At 41.8% G+C, this 21418-nt stretch overlaps 1 protein-coding gene across 1 annotated transcript; it reads right to left on the bottom strand.

Moving 5' to 3' along the window:
- Positions 1-949: 949 nt before the first annotated feature.
- Positions 950-21012, bottom strand: chrnb3a (cholinergic receptor nicotinic beta 3 subunit a). Its single transcript, XM_037765149.1, has 8 exons — positions 20539-21012; positions 10497-10648; positions 7383-7427; positions 5947-6056; positions 5272-5785; positions 3779-3969; positions 2666-2882; positions 950-1543 (listed from the first exon to the last, which is right to left on the bottom strand). Exons 1-8 carry the CDS (start codon positions 20615-20617, stop codon positions 1412-1414), a joined length of 1440 nt encoding a protein of 479 aa, XP_037621077.1. The 5' UTR covers positions 20618-21012; the 3' UTR covers positions 950-1411.
- Positions 21013-21418: the final 406 nt, after the last annotated feature.

Here is a 21418-nt window from a genome sequence, read left to right as displayed (position 1 = left end):
ACATGAGCATAAAAATAGAATAGAGAAATTATATTTCTACGAGCTTCATGTTTTCAGGATTGTGTGCAAAATTCCCTTTTTTGTGTGTGTACAACGGAGAAAAACTGTAAAGGCATTTTCACACTGAAAACGAAAAAACTAAACAAAAATGGAAACTATTTGTTGCGATTTTTCACGTTCAAACCTTTCAACCCAAGGCCGACAAGATTTTTTTGTGTTTGTTACCATCACACAATCATTGATGCATAAGAAAAATACAATAATACCACACTCAACTCTAAACACTGGAGTCGGGTGTTCAAGTGTGCAGGTCTGTGTAGAAAAATTACAATGTGGTCACATTTCCTATGAAGCCATGAAGTTATTGTGACGAGTATAAATGCTGAGCTAATTGCACTGGATTTCATCATTAATGACTGGACTACAGGATCATATGGAGCCTATGTGTTTATTATTATGTGATACATGGCCTTTAATACAAGACTTAATGGTCAGGTTATAATGGTCAGCCTATCTGCAGGGCTCCATGGATTTCTCAAGGAAAGACAGTGAGTTCATATACTTCTATTGCTGGTAATAACAATAATAGGCTAATAATAATAATAATAAGGGCTGTACCGGATAGTTTGAATCATCATCATTCATAACGTTGATATTGTAATTATTATTACTAATAACTTACAGAAGCATTTGGCTATAGATAGTGACTTAACAGACATTTATTTAGATAAAAATCTTGGAGATTGCCACTTTAAGGACCCAAACATTTAATTTTGTGATGATTTTGTGTTGCAAACAGTGTTACCAAACAAATTTGCAGTTAATCAAATTAACACAAACAAATTGCCATGCCATTAAGCTGCAGTTCTGCCCGGGTTAGTTGCCCACTTTGTTTGGTTGTAAGCATTACAAGGCAAGTTAGCCTCAAAAACAGGACTGGAAAATTGAATTTGTACATTAGATTTCTTTTAATTATCATCATCATTACAGCGCTTACAGCTGGCTGGACAACATGGTGCATGTGACACAAAAAAACAACTCATTATTCATGGAGTGATATTCTGCTTGTTGTTACATGTATAATTACACTGTTACAGTTATACAAACATGGATATTTAAATCATACACGCTACTATAACCTGCTTATTGCTTTCATTCCCTTTGCACTCTTGTGCATGCACCTTACAATGACTGACAAGTTGCATCTAGAACACTACAGTTTGCAGTGGTCATTACAGGCTGCGAACCAGACTGTAGGGAGGTAAAAGTTTGCAGCTCGAGCTCGTTTCTACAAAAGAAATATACAGTGTGAAAGTTTTATTGAGCTTCATCAATAAGTCACAGTCAGACAAGACAAACTGGAAAACAAGAACGAGCTGTTGGAGAGTATTCGTGAGTTTGTGTGTGTTCATCAGGGTGTGCTGAAGTACATCTGCAGAGCAGGGGTGAAGATTAGGACAGTTCCCAGTATTGACACTGTGAGGAAGGCCCACAGGAAAATCCTGTCCAACACCTGAGCCACGAACTTCCAGTCTTGAACAACCTGAATGAGACACAGAGAGAGAGAGCGATAAGAGAAGACGACAAAGAAAGGTCCACAGGTGTGAATCTGTGTCAGCCTCAAGCACTTTTTTCACACTGAAAACATCCCTCATTCAGGACACAATAACTACTTAGTGTCATTTTGATAGCAGTTATAAAGCAAATTAGATCAACTTAAAAGGACTGTATGTAAGTTTTTACAAATATAAACATGTTTTAATCTTTTTTTTATCGCCAATGTGTAAACAGGTTGTAACCTAACCTAAAAAATGAGACATTACGCGATTTTCTGGGTTTCCTCTATCAGCCTGTAGACTGCTTTTAATGTGAAGAATTCAGGCCGTTTTTTCCGGGAAAATCCAACAGATGTGATGTCATGCGCGCTCGTGAGTGACTTTATTTTGAGCTCCGCTTACAGTGCTAACAGTTGCAAAACAGGAATGTGACCGACATTAGGAGAAAAACTGTGCTGTGGGAGTGCGTGTGCACATGGAAAGTGAGTGGTGAAGCAAGAGAGAGAGAGAGAGCAGCAGCGAGTGTGTGAGAAAAATAGCGAGCAGAAGTGAGTTTAGCTTTGAGAATATCGAGTGAATGTACAGTGGAAGTTGCAATTTCTGCAGAAATAAATGCTGCAGCTCCTCAAGACCAACAGAGGTTTCCCGTGTCTTGTTTCCCTGTTGCTAAGTGAAGTGACGGGGGTTAACTCCAGAGCAAGTAACGTTATCGACTCCGGCCTGGGAGACCAAAACTATCATTCATTTGGTAAGCTAACATTACTGCCAAGCATGTGAAATATATAGTGATATTGTGGTTTTAGCTGGCTAATGTTGCTAACATTAATCAACATGATGCCTGTCAATCACATTCAGTCTCGTGTGTGTCGCCTCACTGTTTTGACCGATACTCGCTCACGTCTACATACAGTAGTGTGAGCACGAGCGCGAGCAACAGGACGCTGACTGTTGTTGACTTAACGGCCACAGGTGGCACTGTTAACAAGCAATTTCTTATTCTTACATTGAGTCCCTTTAACAAACAAAGCTGTAACAGTAGAAAAAAATCAAAAGAGAATGTCACAGAACGTGTGAGCAAACACACTTTCATCCCGCTTCTGCCCACACACCTCCCGTATGAAGTGCTCCTTCTTGATGTGACGGCTGATGTAGCGAACTGAATTGGTGGCTTTCTCCAGCATGGCCAGCCAGGCTGTGTTCTCATCCTCCTTCCCTGCGAGGGGGCCTCTCTGCTGACTAGCACTGTGAGCAGGAGCCCCCCTCCTCCCCACACCTTTGCGGGTCTTCAGCTCCGGACTGCGCATCTCCATATCTGGAAAGTGGAATCTGAGGAAAAAGGACACTAACTGTCAAGTCAATTGTACTTATATAGCCCAATAGGCCTATCACAAATCACACATTTGCCTCTCTCTGTACAGCATACAACACCCTCTGTCCTTTACAACCCTAACAACCTCAGGAAGAGAAACTGAGTAACAACATAATGAAATAGCAACAAAGACAATCCATAGGAAAAAATTGATACATATAATGTGAACTATGGCTGTTAACAGTTAACACGATAATAACGCAAATTAATTTTAACGGCAATAATTTCTTTAATGCATTAACGCAACTTGCGATTTTTAGGTTGTAGTGGGCTCAGTTTTAAAGCTAAAGTGAATATACTGGTATATGAAACAAAAAATTTGACTAATTTGCGATTAATCACAATTAACTATGGACAATCCAATTTAATCAAAATTAAATATTTGAATCGATTGACAGCCTTAATGTGAACAGATATGAAAAGGTGGATCCACTGTTTTATTCATTTTACATATTTATCTACTAATGTGTGCTGGCAGATGTTAAAGGATGAGTTAGACATTTTGGGAAATATGTTTATTTGCTTTCTTGTCGGGAGTTAGATTGATACCACTCTCATGTCTGCATGATAAATATGAAGTTACCACCAGGAGACTGATAGCTTAGCCCAGAATAAAGACTGGAAACAGAGGGAAACAGCTAGCCTGGCTCGGTCCAGAGGTAACAAAATCAGACTATGAGCACCTCAAAAGCTGTCTAATTAACACGTTCATCTTTTTTGTTTAATCTATATGAAAACAGAAGTGTAAAAATGACAATTCGCTATTTCACGAGAGTTGTGTGTCACACTAGCGAATACGCATTTTTTGAAAAATGTTGAACTATTCCTTTAACCACAGCTGATCTTGTATTACCTGTCAGTGTGCCCCCTCATACAAAGCAGTCTGGGCAGTCTCTGAAGGAAGAGGCTCTTTACCCAGGGGGCCATGGGGTGATAAGTAGCAGAGGAACGGTGGTGGACGTTGATGACAAAGACTGTGACGATGATGGAGAAAGTGACGAAGATCATGATGAAGAGCAGGTATTCTCCGATCAGTGGGATCACCTGGGGAAAGAAAATTGTGATGGTTAAAGCTAGTTCACACTACACAACTTTAGACCTGAATTCCCGACAAAAGCTCCAGGTCAGAGGCAAATCGGTGTTGGCTCGTCGCTCGCACAACGGCGTTCGAGCGCTGAACTGTCCAAAGACGGGAGCCGAGAGGCTTGCCAATGCATCGCAGACACATTCCAGTTATCTAGCATTCTAAATATCTGGACCTGTTGGGGACTCCGGCCACGAGCTAGACATGATTGAGGGGAAACCCGGGGGAGGGGCCTGTAATAATAGGAACTTAATGTATGTGTTGCATTTGCAACACAGAGCAAAGTTGTTGTTGCACCTAGAGGAGTAAATAGTAAAAAAGACGTGTGGAAATACTATTACTACTTAATTATTAACTATTACTACTTAATACTATTTTGTGAACACGTGCCAATGACAAATTCAGAAATGTCTCACACATGGTATCATGTCATTTATCGTATATTTCTAACGTGTATTGTAGTGACAAAATGTTGTTGGGAGACCTCATTGGGGATCTTGTCAATAGAATTTGTCCTACCCAAAATGCATGACGGCAGTTGAAGCTTTGTTAGTGTCTATTGTATGTTCAGTATGTTTTACGTTGCATTGTGGAATGATTTGATGTAAAATAATCCTCAATAAAGAATATAGAACAGTGGAGTATAGTGAAGAAACAGTAGCTTTGTTCCGATCCACAGTGTACATAAACTGTACTCCCTGCTCCCTGTTCAGGGAATGTCAGTTATGGAAACTTCCCTTGAAAATCAATTCCTCCGTTGGAAACACCCTGCAACGTCACCAACGCAGACATCACTTCCTCTGTGCGTTGGTAACGTCAACACCTCAGATACCTCTTGCTGCTACTGAGGAAATTTTACACTACTGAAATAAAATATTGATTATATCTCCTGCCGGATTAATAGTTAGATATCAATAACCTTATCGTTAAACTCAGCAATACTCCGCGAACTGCGATGTCTCCACACCACAACGCCGGCTGTGGCATGAGTGCTTACAGCAGCTAACATTAGCAGCTAACATTAACTGTATTGAACTAAGATGTATCTGAAGTCAGTAACTTCTTACAGTAATTGAGTTGACATAGAGTTTAAGCTGCAGGTAATTGAGAGGGCCGTGGTTGTGATCTGGGCACGCTGCAATTAAGATTATAATTAGGATAACTGAACACAGGAAAACGTTGAATAGATTTATAAATTACAGCCCGGTAGAAACTTTAAAATGAACATAGACTTCAACGTAAACCCCCTTAAGGAAACCCACCTTTGAGGATGAAGGGATGATTTCTTCTATTACCAGGAGGAACACAGTGAGCGACACCAGCACAGAGGTGGAAAGTGACAGTTTCTCTCCTTCGTCCGATGGCAAATAAAACACCAGCACGGTCAGAAAGGAGAGGCCGAGGCATGGAATGATGAGGAAGAGGGTGTAGAACAAAGGCAATCTCTTGAGGATGAAGGAGTAGGTGACAAACGGGTACCAGTACACCTCATCCCTCCTGCTACCCCTTTGTCCCGTGGCGTTGAGGATCTGCCACTCGCCGTTATCGAAGAAGTCTTTACGGTCCACGTAGTGATCCACCAGGACCAGGTCCACCATGTTTCCATCGTACGTCCAGGAGCCGAACTTCATGGAGCAGTTCTGTCGGTCGAAGGGGAAGAAGGTGACGTCCATGGTGCAGGAGGACTTGTAGCTGGCAGGTGGAGTCCATGTTATGGTGCCATCCCAACGCACAATGGCTTTGGTCATTAGGGAACCCTCGAAGCGACCGTCCGCACTGGGAGAAGATGGGAAAGAATGAAGTGGTGAGGAAAAATCATTAAGACCAGGCAAGGTAAGACATCAATAAGGAAAGGAAAATTGATGTATTTGCATTTGAGTCATCAGGCACTGCCTCAGAATGTGCTACTGATGTGTGCAGAGTGCTGCATAACTCACTTTTCATACAGGACGATGTCAGGCAGCCATATAGTCTCTGAAGGCACTCTGATGGAGACAATACCTCCATAGTCATCTGGGTTCCACTTCAGCTTCACATCAACCCACTCCTTTAGATAAATAAATAGCAATGTATGATAAGTAACATGAGAAGACACTGGACTCAGGAAAGCTTAAGAAATCTTTAAGTGCATCTTTTTCCATTTCAGCACCATGGATAGCACCAGACTGCTGCTAACTGCACAAAGCAAATGGGAACTATGTTTTTCGTTGTTGTCCATTTGTGTCTTGATTCAACATCTTAATGAGTAAACATTTTTACGTTTTTATTTTAGCAAAGTCTACTGATAATTTAAAAGAAGCAGTCCCAAATTGATGTCATCTCCTTTATATTCCGTAAATTGGTTTAATTAAGATTTATTGATTATTATGAAAAACTTTGTATTTTCAAAAACTACGGTGTATTTATTTTGATGTTATATTATTTTATTTTGTCGATGCCCGTTAATGTTATATTCAGATTATATACCAGGGCCTACTAAGAATTACACTTAAAAATTCTCTAAAGAATCAACAAAGGAGTAAAAAAAAAAAACAGTTCTTTGATGAAACTGAAGAATAAGACTCATTTACCAAACGACTTACTCCTACATACAGATGAACATTTTACCCATATAAGAGCAGCTCCCAAGTGATCATATGACTAATCACATGTGTGCTCTAGTAGTCTAAGCAGGAGTAGGATTTACCCAATATCTGACACATTTTTGTTTAAAAATCCTTACATTTTACTCAGTGAATGAACAAAATATCTGTAAAAGGAAGTGTTTGTATTTTACTTTTCTAAATGTAAGGGTGCTAAATTCATTAACAGCAGCAATTATTATAGCAGCAAACAACTGTTTGCTATGTAAAGATATAGAGGCGTAATGTCTACCTGAGCAGAGTATGAAGTCACTCTCCCTCTGTGTGTGTTGTAATCGGAGCTACTCTGTGCGGCTGCGCATGCATGTTAATGCATGTGAGTTAATGAGTGTGCCCCACTGGCAGCTACCGCTGATAACACCGTCGCCGCGGAAGCACAACTCCAGTTCCCCCCAGACCAACACTGGCAACTTTGAGCGGTTCGCCATGCCAACGGTAGTGCTTCTAGTTAGTCAGGCAGAACCGCTCTCCCCATTGGAAAAAAATGGCACAGCCAGCGCAGAGCGATTTTACTGCTGATCATGTGTAGACAGCTTTATATTCGACATTTTACATTTTAGGCTACCATAGCACATTGCAGCTACTGATTCTCACTACAGTATATTAAACTGTGTTAAAATGAACCGATCATAACCTAACCACTCTTGGCCACTTTAAGAATTCACAGATTTGAAAACGGCACCCCACAATTTAAATATCCAGCGTCTGTAAATGGTAGCGTTCATTTTTACCTGATAGAGCCAGACATTTGTAGTCATCAGTTGGTTCTTTTCATCCTGCAAGAAGACAGGGAAGACATTTTGTTCACTATTTATACATCTTAGTGGTGCTTACTGTGAACGATAAGAGAGGCTAATGAGGAGGTGAGGAGCAGACCAGAATCTGGAGACAAAATGGGATGAAAGAAAGTACTTAAAAATAGTTAGAAAGGAAGATTTTTTTTCCCCAAAGAGGGTTAATTGCAACTCTTGCTTGCTACTAAGAAAGCACACTAGAACAGCTCGGGGGTTAAGAGCTTTGCTTCAGGGTACATCTACAGCATTTAATGAGCGAGAGTCAGTGACCAATATCACTGACGATACTAATATAGGTACCGCTGCCTCATCAAAGTATTGGCATGTACAGTACAAAATCAAAAGAGAGAGGCCTTGAGAGAGGGTGATGGAGAGGAGGAGGAGGAGGAGGACAAAGACTAATGAATTTCTGGAAGTCAGAAAGGGTTTTCGATGTAAGTTGTTTCTGTGCAGTAAAGCCTTGCAGAAACACACAAAGTTAAACTAAAGAAGAGAGGAAATCTATGGAATGGATTGGAATAGTTTTTCTGCTCTCGAGAGCCGCTGAGGCAAACCTGATTGCATACCCATCCTCTGCACAAAATTGATCTGAAGTGTTTTTCTGTTGTTGTTTTTTTTTAAATCACAGTAATTTCGCTAGAATACCACAAGATGGCACTATTTTAAATGTTCATTCTGCGTGGCAGAAGTACGGACATCAAAGGCTGATGTAGTCAAAATGTGGCCCTCTGAGGAGTTGTGGGAGCAGCTTTGTGTGTGTGTGTGTGTAGGTAGGTGTGTGTGTGTGTGTCCTTGTGTAAATAATGAATGCGATCTGGTTCCTCTCAGCCTGATGGCCTCATTACTTCCTCTGCTGCTATGGAAGACCACTTTGGACTTTTAACCTTTCTTCCTCTCTCTTCTTTTTACCCTCTCTTCCTGTCATTGCCCCTTTAAATCCCCCCATCTTCTTACCCTCCTCCTCGTTTATGCTCACACTTCTGTCCTTGGTGGAGCTTCTGTACTATAGTTCCTCTGTTGACCTCCAGTAACAGCCAGCCCTTTCCATCTCTCACTCTCCCAACCTGCCTTTCTCTCTCATCTTTGTATTTGCCTTCCTCTGCTTTGGTTACCTTTTATCATTTCTTCTTAACATTCAATATTAACCTTCTGTCCCATACTAAACAGATGATGAGCCACCTCGGAACAATCTCTACTAAATTCTTGTCATGGACTTCTTTCAGCCCAGTCGCACGGCAGTTTGTGAAATATTCGTGAAATTTAATGTACTGATTTGTGTACACAGACACCGACTTTTGACGTGATTTGACAAAATCAATTTGTGGATGTAATCCATGTAATTGTGAACCGGGAAGTATAAAGAGCGGGGAATGCCGCGTAGGGAGGAGGTCAGGGTGGATGGGTGGGTCAAAAAACACCAGACTTTCGCCCAGGAGACCGGTGTTCATGTCCCGTGTGAAACCAGAAGTTGATGTCTTTGTTACATAACTTCCGTTATTGAGTTACGGCACTTCTGGAGATATTTTAACCCAAACCACGATCTTTTCCTAAAGCTAACTAAGTAGTTTTTGTCACGTAACTTCTGTACTTAAGTTACAGCACTGCCGGTGTTATTCAAACACAAACCGTGATCTTTTCCTAAACCTAACTAAGTAGTTTGTTTGCTAAACCTAACCAAGTTGATCTATTCCTAAACCTAGAGTGGAAATTGACACGTGCGTCACGTGTTGCTGGACATTCGTAGTAAAAAACACAAAAAATATGGTTTTGAAAGCTGTGCTGAGTGTCACGAAAAATAAAACGGAAATTCATGTCTATGTACACGAATCAAATAGATTAAATTTTGTGACTATTTCACGAACTGCCGTGAGACTGTGTTGCTTCTTTCTATTCCCTCTCTTACCTCTTTCCTTTTCAGAAGTAATCACCTCAGTCTCAGTGATGATGAGTTTCACTTCCTCCCTTCCTTCTTTCCTTACTTTCCTCTCTCGATCCAAAAAGATAACCCTCCGATGCTCAAAGACTGTAACAGGATTTTATTAACCATATTACATAAGGCAATTTGAATTCCTGCAGAGGGCTTCTTTAACAGGTACACAGCTTAAGACTGTGTGCTGCGTTGGTCTCCTGGTACCATTAGAGCATCCAAGTCTAGTTCTACTTTGCTCAAGGGCGCTCAGGATGTGATCACTGAGACGGTTTAAAATTCCCCCATCTATCTAATATTAATATAATAAATAATGTATGGCACGGACAGAGCCAGAGCTGCCATTTAGGACACGGAGGTCATGTCCTCAGCATTCTATTTTATTTGTGGGCTTTAGCAGCATCTTTCTGATTGGCTTTTCAAAGGTCAGCCTGATTTTATTGATTTTTCTTCTCCTGTTCTGCCTCTGTCAATTGTACTAAAATGCAAAGTGATTTCACAAGCTGCATACAAATAAGATGCAGATGTTCAAATCAAAATCTGTCCAATACTCCACATAAATACAAACAACTTATTTATTTATTTTTGCTGAGAATTCATGAGAAATGGCCTAATCATTTTTCATTCAGTTCCGCTTTGTTATCCATTTCATATAAACCTACTCCCTTTTCCCATTCAACACAATTACAGGAACCACAACATAACAAACTGGCCAGGATACATTTAACAAAAGTAGTATTCATGCAGGTGAACAGCACATTAGGATGGATGGAGCATGTATGAGCCTTGTTTTAAATGTGCTTCTAGACACAGCCCAGTAGACCCATTCTCTATCAATAAAACTTGAAGTAACTTAACATTTCTATAGGCTATATTAAGGCTGTCAATCTAATAACATATTTAATCGTGTTTAATTGCATGATTGTTCATTGTTAGCAAATTAATGTTCAAAATGTACTCTAAAGGGAGATTTGTCAAGTATTTAATGCGTTATTTAACCTCCCTCGCTGAAAAACTGAACCGGCTACAACTAAAAAATCACAAGTTGCGTTAATGCGTTATTATCATAGTGTTAACTTTGACAGCCTTTTGTGTGTTTGCATGTCCAGGTGTTGTTTCCTTACCACATCAACCAGCTGTGAAATCTTGAGTCCAAAACATACAGTGATGGTGTCGTTGGCGTGCAGGACAGGCCGCACCCACTTCTGGTAACCCCTGAAAAGGTTCCTCAACAAGGAATCCTCCATCTCGGCCAGCGACACAAAGTCTTCCTGATCTGGAAGGAGCCAAAGGAGAAGGAAGTGATGAGGAAAAAATAGAGAGGAAGCAAGTTTGGGAGAGAAAATGGTATAGTGTTCATGAGGATATACAGTAGCGATGGATATGATTATAAGTAGCCTGAAGCTGGTGCTCTGCTAATATGCTGCTTTTGCTATATGCGAGTTGCGTAGACATTGTGTGTTACACTCAATACTGTGCCTGAATGCATGCTGTGCTGGCACTGATGGAGGACTAATATTGCTTGCTTTGGCTTCCATACTGCTCTGCTAACATGCCGCTCTCGCTACTATAGGCGGGCTGTATAGACATTGGGTCTTTCTCAAACCACCCACCTACATCCTCTCCCTACCCACTCCCACTCTGTTTGTGCGTTCGCGTGGCGAGTCCGCCATATTAAGTGCCATCCCAAACCAATTAGCGGGGAGTGGAAGTAGGTTATAAAACCCTCCAACAGCGAGCCTGCATCGATGCCGACTTACTGGCCACGTGCAAGACCGTTTATTGTTCATCATGGAACAAATGTAAGTTCCATGCAACTACCCGTACAAATGAAAACTGCTCAAACTACGAAACATTTAATATTGTCATACAGACGTTAACAACTTATGGTTACGTTGTATTTAGGATCAAATTTCTAGTCTATAAAACGGTAGACGTGTTCATTTGATTATAAAAAAATTAAGCAGCTCATGAACATCAGAGCTAAAAACAAGAAGATATTTACAAAAAAAAGAAAGAAATGCCACTAAAGAAACATGGTAGTAATTTTTATATTTAGTTTCTCTGTCTATTGCATATTATTTTTATTCTTAATACTATGAACCTTTGCACATGCCCTTGAATATATCTAGCACATTCCTGCCAAGCTCTTTCATTTTAAACGGATACATTGTACTTTTTTTAGGCCTATTTTTAAAAATATTTTTAATGTATTTTTTGCTATTCTATATTTATGTTTCTTGTTTATTCAGTAAAACACCAAAGCAAACTCCTTGTATGTGAAAACCTACTTGGCAATACATTTTATGCGGAGTGAATGTAATGAGTCTGACACCTCACTGCCTACACTGTTACTTATGTAGCTCATTATTAATGCTGTGTAGAACAGTTGCCGCTTGATACGAAACCATGGTTACGAAACATTAGGACAGTTTCTGTTTCTGTTGGAGAGAGTGAAGTTCGTTCCAAAGCTTGCCGCTGTATTTGTACCCTACACCTTAAAGAAGGGTGCTTCATTCAGCTGCGAGTGTGACTACAAATGGAGTTCACTCCGTCACGATTGGGATTGGGAAGGGTCCAGTTTGGTAAAGGCCCATTGTGTAATATACAGCCACGCTAGCAGCTCTGTGAGGCTGTAAGGCTCACAATGACAGTGCTAACATGCCGATGCTGATTGCTAATTAGCAATACGCTGATGAGAATGTTATTAGTTTTGCAGGTATTTGGTCATAAACCAAAGAATTGGATAAACAGGAGGTCTGACCGGATGTCAGAGAATCACCCCAGCTGTTACAATTCATCCTGAAGGGGGCATGGACGTGTGCACCAAATCCCATGGCATTCCATCCAATAGTTGTTGAGACATTTCACTTAAAACCACAAATGTCACCCTCATGGTGGCGCTACAGGAGAAGCCAGAGGATCACCAAAGTTGTTAGGATTCATCCTCTGGGTACCATGAATATCTGTACAAAATATTGACAATCGATTCGATGGTTGTTGAGTTATTTCAGTCTGGACCAAAGTGGTGGACTGACTGACCAACAGACTGACATTGCCATCCGTACAGTCATACCACTAAATATGGACGGAGCAAGAAATTTGACAAAACTACTTTTTTCTCTTTTCAGACACTCTATAAAGTAAATTGCGTATTTGATTACACACAATTGATTCAGCCACTAGATGTCGCATTCTCGATGCCAGGCACTTACCGACCATCTCAACTGATGACCCAGAGATTCCACGTGATACCAATGTTGTTTTACTATTGGCTCACAAGCCTTGTTACAAGTGGGAAAGTCCGATTATCTTCCACAGAGATAAACAAACATTCATTTTGGACCGGCCGAAATGTTTAAGATTATTAATTCACAATCATAATAATTTTTTCATGAAGTCATACTTTTATTGGGCACCTTTCTAAAAGCTCTGTGGATGTATTATTTAAAGATATCTATATTTGTTTACATCAAAAATGTTATTAATAAGTAAACATACACACATTAATCAATTATGAAAACAATTTTTTTGCACCCCTTATTATATGGCTAGTTTGCTCGCATGCATGTAATATGCATGTGCACAGACAGACTTGCACAGAAATGTCACCCTCTTCCAACTCTTCCATGTTTAAGAACATACAAAGACACAGTCGTGCATGAACAAAGTGAACCACCTCCCCTGAGTCTCAAAAGCAAGTGGAGGGAAAAATTAAGTCAGGGCCTTAGAGTCAGACACACACACACAAACACACACTTTCAACCCCGGACTGACAGCTGGTCATGGCCGAGCGAATGCATCTAAGCTCCCAAGGCTGACAAAATGATCACGCTGACATGATCACCTCAGACAGAACAATTGCCAGGGGAGACGAGCTGAGCTCCGAGCGCTTTGTGCAGCCAGGCACAAGACATAATAGTCAGTTAAAGAGTGATGCTCACGCTGAGCAGGAGACGATGAAGGAATGCTGCTTTCACTTCATCAGCAACCGAGTGCACCACCAAGTTCGAGTGCAGACAGCTGGGAGATGTCAGGTCTCTTAGGTAGACAATTACGGAAAACACGGTGTAATTCAGTTTGGTTAATACACAGTCAGTCTGTTCAGAGACTCCTCAGTGGCTTAAAGTTACTTGATTCTACTGACAGCCAGCGTGCTCATCAAGAGCTTTAACGTCCTGTCGAATTGTCCTCGAGCAAGACACTGAACCTCTTCCCCATTCCTCGTCGTAACTCACTCTGAAAGATGCAGATGACGGCGGCATTTGCTGGCCGCTCAGAGCATAATGTGGTATTTATACTCGAGCCGCACAGCAGAGCCTCCCCTCATTAACTCTATCAACTCTGAGCTCCGAGCGTTCGGCTGCATTAAGAGGACGATATTTGGCACGGCCAGTGGTAGCGTTGCAACAGAGGCGGAGGCTGATAGACAGAAAAGACGAGTTTGAATCAACAGCCTCTCAAACAAAGGGAATGGAGCAGAGGAATGGAGAGAGCTGATAAGGGAAGGAGTGAGACAGAGTGACCCAGAGCAATTCCCTTCAGTGTCTGAGGGAGACAGAACGAGGGGGCAGAGTAGAGGTTGGTGCAGAAGGAGAAGTTAACTGGGGCAAGGGGAATGAGAACCGACAGCAAAACAGATAGCAGGGAGAAAGCAAATTCCCATTTTTGCTTTTTTCTTAACACAATCTTGTGTACCTCGCAAGCAAATCCTTCGCTACATATATTACTTGATACACTAGGTTCCGCTACTGTAGTTCAGTATTTTTTTTATTCATTTCTCTGTCCCTGAATTTGCACATAAGTTATCCAGAACAATTTTTCAATAGCTGTATCATTATCTATTTGTATTTCTTGTTTAAAGGGCCAGTGTGTAACATTTAGGGGGACCTATTGGCAGAAATGGAACATAATAATAATAAGTATGTTTTCTTCAGTGTATAATCACCTGATAATAAGAATCATTGTGTTTTCGTTACCTTAGAATGATCCGGTTATATCTACATTAGGAGTGGGTCCCCTCTCCACGTAGTCCGCCATGTTGCACCGCCATGTTTCTACAGTAGCCCAGAACAGACAAACCAAACTCTTGTTAACTTTTCCTGCTTGGGCTGGAGTTGATAACGTTACTCGTTCCTGTCGCTGCCGCTCTCTCTCACTTGCTTCACCACTCACTTCCCACGTACACACACTACACACTGGCTCTGCTCCAAATGGCTTTAGAGAGGGACGTTCGCATTTTCACGTCGGCCACCGTAGCTCTCCAACACGCTTGGCACACGAGATAGGCTTCAGTTGGTTGCAATCTCCTCACCTCACCGCTAGATAGCGCCAGATCCTACACACTGGACCCTTAAGTTCTCACATGAAAGGGGCTATTTCAAGGACAAAACTCAGGTTCAGGCTTGCAGTTAAGTAACACTTGGCATCGCCCTGTCGGGATTTATTTCATGACAATGACCCGCTAGCTGTACATTATCCCGCTTATTACACAGCTGCTTACTTGAGAAATCAATCATTTGACATAAAAACAGTCTGCCAGAGTCCGACATCAGAACTGCGACCATAGCAACGGTCTGTTATACATAGCAACAGTCTGCAATAAAGAAATGACAGACTAAATCATTATAAATTTGTTTCTACCAAGAACTGGTACTGTAGCTCTATAGCTTTGGATACACAAACATAACGTGATAGTAATATAAATTCATTGTTGATTTAGGTTTTTTTATAGTTTCTACTATGTAGTACGGTAAGACAAACATGTATCTGTGCTTGTCAATACCTGTGAGCTATAGTATGTAGACGGAGCGGTCACAGCCGGTGTGAACGGTGCAGCGGCTCAAGGTGGAAAACCTGCAGACTCGCAGCGAAAGCTGGACCAGAGAGGTCAGACACACAGCCACCCAACGTTAAAGATCAAAGTAAGCGCTCTACATATATTGAGCACCTTCTTTTCTTGCAAAATGTCCCGTGTAATCGGTCACGCCAAAGTTGTCACAAGTTTATTAACCGGTGGGAAAATTTCTTCATCGTCACATCCCTACTTGTCAATAGCGCGGTATTGCAATATTGCGACAGCCCTTCTTCCGCAGGACTTTGATCAGAAACGTAGCCTATTTGTGATACGCCAAAAACAAACATAATCCGGGAGGAAATACATCTCCCTTGAAACATAATTGATAATGCAGTTTCATTGTATGGGAATGTAATTTTTTAGGAGACCCGGCTGGCATGTGAGGAAACGAGAAAACTCAGAGAGTGCTTTTGGGTATGTGTGTGTGTGTGTGTGTGTGTGTGTGTGTGTGTGTGTGTGCATGGACACAAATGTATCCTTATATTCCCTGTCTTCAGTCTACTCCTGTTTCCTGTTGGGTGTGTTTGAATCTGAAGTTAAAGTACACACAGCCTGTTCAGACTCAGACAGATTACCTCCCATTGCATCAGATCCCCTGTAAAGCACTCAGTTTGTAAAGGCTTGAAACAGGCCGTCAGTACACTCAGTCAGCTGAATCCTATCTAGCATCTCTACAGGAAGCAACTCTGTCTCAAGATCCTCATCAACAAAAACACACAAGCCAAACTAGTCAAACGCCACAGGGATGGATCCCTCCCTCAGATAGAGACTGATTGACTCTGGGTATGTGTGTGTGTGTGTGTGTGTGTGTGTGTGTGTGTGTGTGTGTGTGTGGTTGATTGAGCAGAAGTGAAGGGGATACTATTGATTAGAACGTACGGCCTGATGGCCGGGGGGATGGGGCTGATTCTCTGTGAGGAAATGATGATGCATTATTGTGTCTGTGTGTGTATCTATTTGCTATACAGACGACATAACAAGACATTGTACACACATGTACACTGTGTGTGTGTGTGTGTAAGAGAGGAAACTACAGTGTGCTGATGATTGATACAGACACAGGGGTGACCCAGTGTTCAAACAAACACCCTGTCTCCTCGTCAATCTAAAACACCCTATGGGTGACACAGTGGTATGATCACCTTGTCCCTTCCACCATCTGTTCACTGTGGAGCCACAGCAGGACGTACCATTGAGAGGGGTAAAGGATGAGAGGGATAAACAGAGGGGAACACATTTTTTTCTTCACACACTAGTGCAAATGAAAGACTTTTTGCCTTTTCTCAATGCGGTTGCCACTGATTTCTAATGAGACCTTTGGAAAAGGGGGAAAGGCAAGAATGAAGAGAGAATCCTAGAGAAAGAGAAAAGAGAGAGGGAAGCCAGCTTTGCAATCTGAGCTGCAGCCCTGCTCATGTTTACCCACAATGCAACAGGGCAGGTATCTCTGGGGGGAGCCAAGACTTTTCACAATGGTTAACCCCATCAGTCATAATGCCCTTAAGGCATGTACTGTATCGTATGTGAGCGTACACGCCAACACATGTCGGTTCACACATAGTCATTGGGTGTCAAAGACACTGAGCATCGCATGACCAGAGGTGACCGCATGTGTGCAATATTACTGTTAGAAAGGAGGCTCGTTCAAGATGAACTGCGCCTCGCCTGGAAAGTAGACGAGATCAGGCGCCAGCAGCAGGTGGCGGAGACAAAAAGCTGCGGTCAAGTCGGACAGTTTCCAGACGTTTCCAGCAGCCTTCAAAGAATTTACAGGAAGTCACAGGAAAAGTGACATCCTGTTAGATCCTATCTTAAGGCTACTTGTAGTTTGCAGACCATGCTGGGAATTATTTATATTTGTTTGTAAATATATTTGGAACTGTGCATGTATCTGGCATTGGATTCGATCCTTTATTATTTTTATGTCCACCTAATAAAGCACTTTGTGATGAGCACTCATTTTGATAAGTGCTATATAAATAACCTTCATTATTATAATTATTATTAATATTGTTATCAACCAAAATATTTTTGAACAGATGAAACCTTCATTGCGCAGACTTATAGCCTACATTCTAGTGTTAAATATTACAATTACACAGAAAGTTTGGACTTTTTACAACACGTGGTGTTTGTTGTCAAAACTAAGAGTCCATCAGCTCTTTGATCAGGCGACAGCCAGGCGTTTTCCCATAATGCCCTGGGTCTTGCAGTCGGTGGAGAGCAACTGTGGTGCCTGGCTCTAAAAACTGCAGCCGCCTCGATCTCGTGAGGTTATCGTTGCCCACGTGTGCATGACGTCAGAGCGGGTCGGGATCAAGTCGGACACAAATCTAACCGGCATGCATTGCGCAGCGATCACCGGTGATCGATTCTGCGCAGGCCTGGCTCATCTCGAAGGAGCCTCTTGTTTCATGTCCGCCTGATGAGCTCTGAGAGGAGCCACAGGCTCACCTGTGCTGTTCAGAGTCAAGTAGGCACAGGTGAGCCCAATCAGAAGACAATCAGGAGAAGAACATTTCTCTGTTTGCCCTGCTACCAGCCATACCTGATCCCCTGCCTTAATCAAGTGTGTCTTCTAAAGTGAGTTGTTCTTCATGTCTCTGTTCACTTTAGGACTTGATTCATGGGTTAAACTGGAATATGGTTGTGATTAGACATTATCTGGATTTCAGTTAATTATGATTGCATTGAGTAAATGCATGTGCAATGCTGCTGTGTTGATGTCATGCATCTTCCTTGTTTGTGTATGAATGCAGACACCACTTGATGAGGTTAAAGGGGAAACCCATCTGAAATAAAGTCTTCTTTGATGGAATTTCCTGTCTCTCTCTCCCTGATTCCAGTTGCCTCACATCCATTGTCTAAACGTCCAGAGTCTCCAGCCCTCACCACTTTGGTCACTTGAACAATTACTGTACACAGCCGTTGTCATTGTAATTCAAAGAAATACTATGGAAACTGTTGTCAGCAGTATCTGGAATATTCAGAGTAACTGGGACATCATTTATGGGAAGTAATGGGCTGCGTCCAAAATCGCATACTAGGCACTACATACTCAAAGTGCGTACTATTGTTCAACATACTTTTGTGTGAATTAACAGTAGGAGGCCTTTGTGTCTTTTTGGACACACTGAACTGTAATTATCGCATCCCGAGAGCCTCCTTGCCAGTTGGAGACCTGTAACCATGGTAACCCGTGCCAACCTTATGTGACCAAAACGACGGTTTGTGAGAATCTATGTCTTAATTTAAAATATATATTATGCCTAGCAAAGTGGAATCTTATACTTACACTTAAATTAAAGCTTTATTGACGTCGCAGAGTTGTCCAATGTCTGTTGTGAATGTTGTCGTCACTACCATAATGCATTGTGGGATATTTATGTCGCGGTAGTGTCCAGCGTTGCATACTGTAATATTTCACTGGAAATAGTATGCAATTCGCGTACTATTGGTTTCAAACTAAGGTTTCGGACATACTAAAAAATCTCACATACTGTTTAGCGTACTAAACGGCATGTTGGTGTGGAATTTCGGACGCATCCTGGGACATCATTTGGGGAAAAACATGCTGTGGTTGAACTTTAAGGGAGTTGGCAGCATATACAGTACGTCGGAGACATATGTTGTGTTCCAATCTGCATACTTCTGTACTTACACTTTTATGAGTGCATACATGTAAGTGTGTTCACACTGTGAAGTATGGCAAAATGCAGTGCACACGAAGTACCCGGATGTTGTACTCAAAACGGTCAAATCGTTGAGTGTGGAACACCGTCTTGGCTACATAGCGGAAAGGGCGGGACCACGACCACTATTCAAACGTGTGAAAATGGCGGCAGATGATGCTGGAGCTTTTGCAGTGCTGAACAACGTACCTTATAGATGTCTATGGGCTACGTAGATAACAGAATAAAACAATACATTAACATACCGGTGCGTTTTCAGCCAACAGGAGGACACATCGTAGGCGTTGGAAACGTAATTTCCTCTTTGCTTTCGTTTTCTGTGTATTCTTGATCAACAAAGCAGGCAGATATTTTGGCGGGTAGTTGACTGGTAAATCCTGAAGGAGGCAGCAGGACACAAAGGATGCCAGCTGCCGTAAAACCCCGAAGATGAAGAATTTAGAAGATATTTTGGCGGGTAGCGAGCCGCATTGAAATGTTGCGATCGTCATTTCCTGTAAGTGCGCCGCAGAGTATTCAATTTGAGACGACCCTACCCCGTTGAAATTCACGCACAACTCAAGTAAGTACAAAGTGCACACAGTGCACTACATTGAAGTGTACTTATGGAAGTACGTGGATTGGAACACACTGAAATATTTGAAAAGCTGGACAGATCAAATCTGCATGATGCTACAGGGTAGTGATATTTTTTTATTTATTTATTTTTTTTTTGTAATTTGGGTGAACTGAACCTTTAAAATCCAAGCATGACATGGCATGCTAACCTGCTAGGTGACATAATTCCTTTGCAGGAAGCTCAGTGTCACTTTAAAATGTGATTCTTCATTAACTTAACTGTGGACCCAGACAGCTAATTGGTCGCTGAAGGTGATGGATTCATCATTTTCACCAATTTGGCACCACTTCTCTCCCCTGTCACTATAACACGTACACACACACACACACATATATGCTGCATAATTATACAGCAAGAGTAATGTACAGCATGTGCTGCCAAGAGCAAACCCCATCTCAAGATTAGAGTGATGTAAATGTACTTTACAGTAATAACTGCACACTGCTTTTCTGTAAGCTCAGCACCACATTGTTTATTTTTCATAACACCATATCTGAGTCACAGCTTTATTATGTAAGGGAATTCTTTTCTCATTAATTTCAGTGGGTTTTTTTTATTGTCCCACATTTGTTGTTGTCTTGCAGCTTGATATATGTGATATATAGAGCCATGAATCAGTCCCACATCCCCAGGAGGGCGCTGCTCTCCCATCCTTTAATAAATCATGAATGTGCTCCTCTCACCTGACCCCATCATTCTGTCCTGCTGTCACCATTAAAAGTGCAATCACATCTGAATTATACAATATGCCAGCTCCCATAGAAAACTCTTTCCGCATTAAGAAGCACTGTGCAGGATGGAGCAACATCACTCTGTTTGATTACTGAGTCTGTAATGTGGTGGGATGCTGTGTTTTGATCGCGCAATAACCAAATCCTCACCAGAATGAACATGTTTCTGCATCCTAAATCAATTTGTTTGGACAGATGAGATGCTAACAGGCAGTAGTAGCGCACCTTCAACAGTTTAAAGAGCCCAATGTGTTTCCTGATTCTTACCTTCCGTAGTAGCCTTCCCGAGAGCAAGGGAGAACCACAACACCGCGACCACAAACTTCATGCTCCCTCTGATCATCATCTACCACAGTGATGATTGGATGTATCCAAAGCGCAGATCAGATCATTGTAGTGTTCACACACACAGTCCTGCAGTGGGCATCACTTCGAGCAGCCGAGTGTGGGACCTCCGGAGTATCACCGTGCTGCTGGCCGCTTTAAATAATGAAGGACAGCCGGTTGTTGGTGGCTTTGTAGAACAGGACCGCCTTCACACGATGTGGAGCAGCAGCAGCAGCAGCAGTAGCGCGTGTGATGCTTTTTTTTTCTTCCTCGTGCTGTGTCGCCTGTTCTGTTTCCCTGCAGCTTCTTATCATGTGTGTGTGTGTGTGTGTGTGTGTGTGTGTGTGTGTCCCGGTGCAGAGATGGTGATGCTGCCGGAGCTGAGCTGGGCTGAGGGCGGGACGGAGGAGGGCTGGCCCGTCAGAGGATGAGGAGAGGACAGAGATCTGGTACCCATCCAGAGGTAGGTGGGTAGGTAAATACATTCAATAAATAAATAAATGAAAAAATATATATTTAATTGCGATTAACCGCATGATTGCCCATAATTAATCGCAATTAATCGCACATATCTTTTATCTGTTCAAAGTGTACCTTAAAGGGACATTTTTCAAGTATTTAAAACTCTTGTCAACACAGGAGTGGGAAAATACGCTTGCTTTATGCAAATGTATGATTTATTAGTGGAAATCAGTAAAGAACACAAAACAATGACACGTATTGTCCAGAAACCCTCACAGGATCTGCATTCAGCATTCAAAACATATGCTCAAATCATAACATGGCAAACTCAAGCACAACAGGCAACAACAGCTGTCAG

This window comes from Sebastes umbrosus, chromosome 3 (assembly GCF_015220745.1).
Source record: "Sebastes umbrosus isolate fSebUmb1 chromosome 3, fSebUmb1.pri, whole genome shotgun sequence".
Lineage (NCBI taxonomy): Eukaryota > Metazoa > Chordata > Actinopteri > Perciformes > Sebastidae > Sebastes > Sebastes umbrosus.
The sequence above is the reverse complement of the archived record's forward strand: the minus strand, read 5'-3'. Positions and strand labels throughout refer to the sequence as shown.

What these genes read in the sequence shown, in the direction of transcription:
- chrnb3a (XM_037765149.1), bottom strand. Translation starts at nt 20,617, where the DNA reads ATGATGATCAGAGGGAGCATGAAGTTTGTGGTCGCGGTGTTGTGGTTC. An exon ending in CAAATGTCTGGCTCTATCAG is followed by an intron (nt 6,057 to 7,382) that starts GTAAAAATGAAC and finishes ATTTATCTAAAG; the next exon opens with GAGTGGGTTGATGTGAAGCT. An exon ending in GACATCGTCCTGTATGAAAA is followed by an intron (nt 5,786 to 5,946) that starts GTGAGTTATGCA and finishes ATCTTCTCCCAG; the next exon opens with TGCGGACGGTCGCTTCGAGG.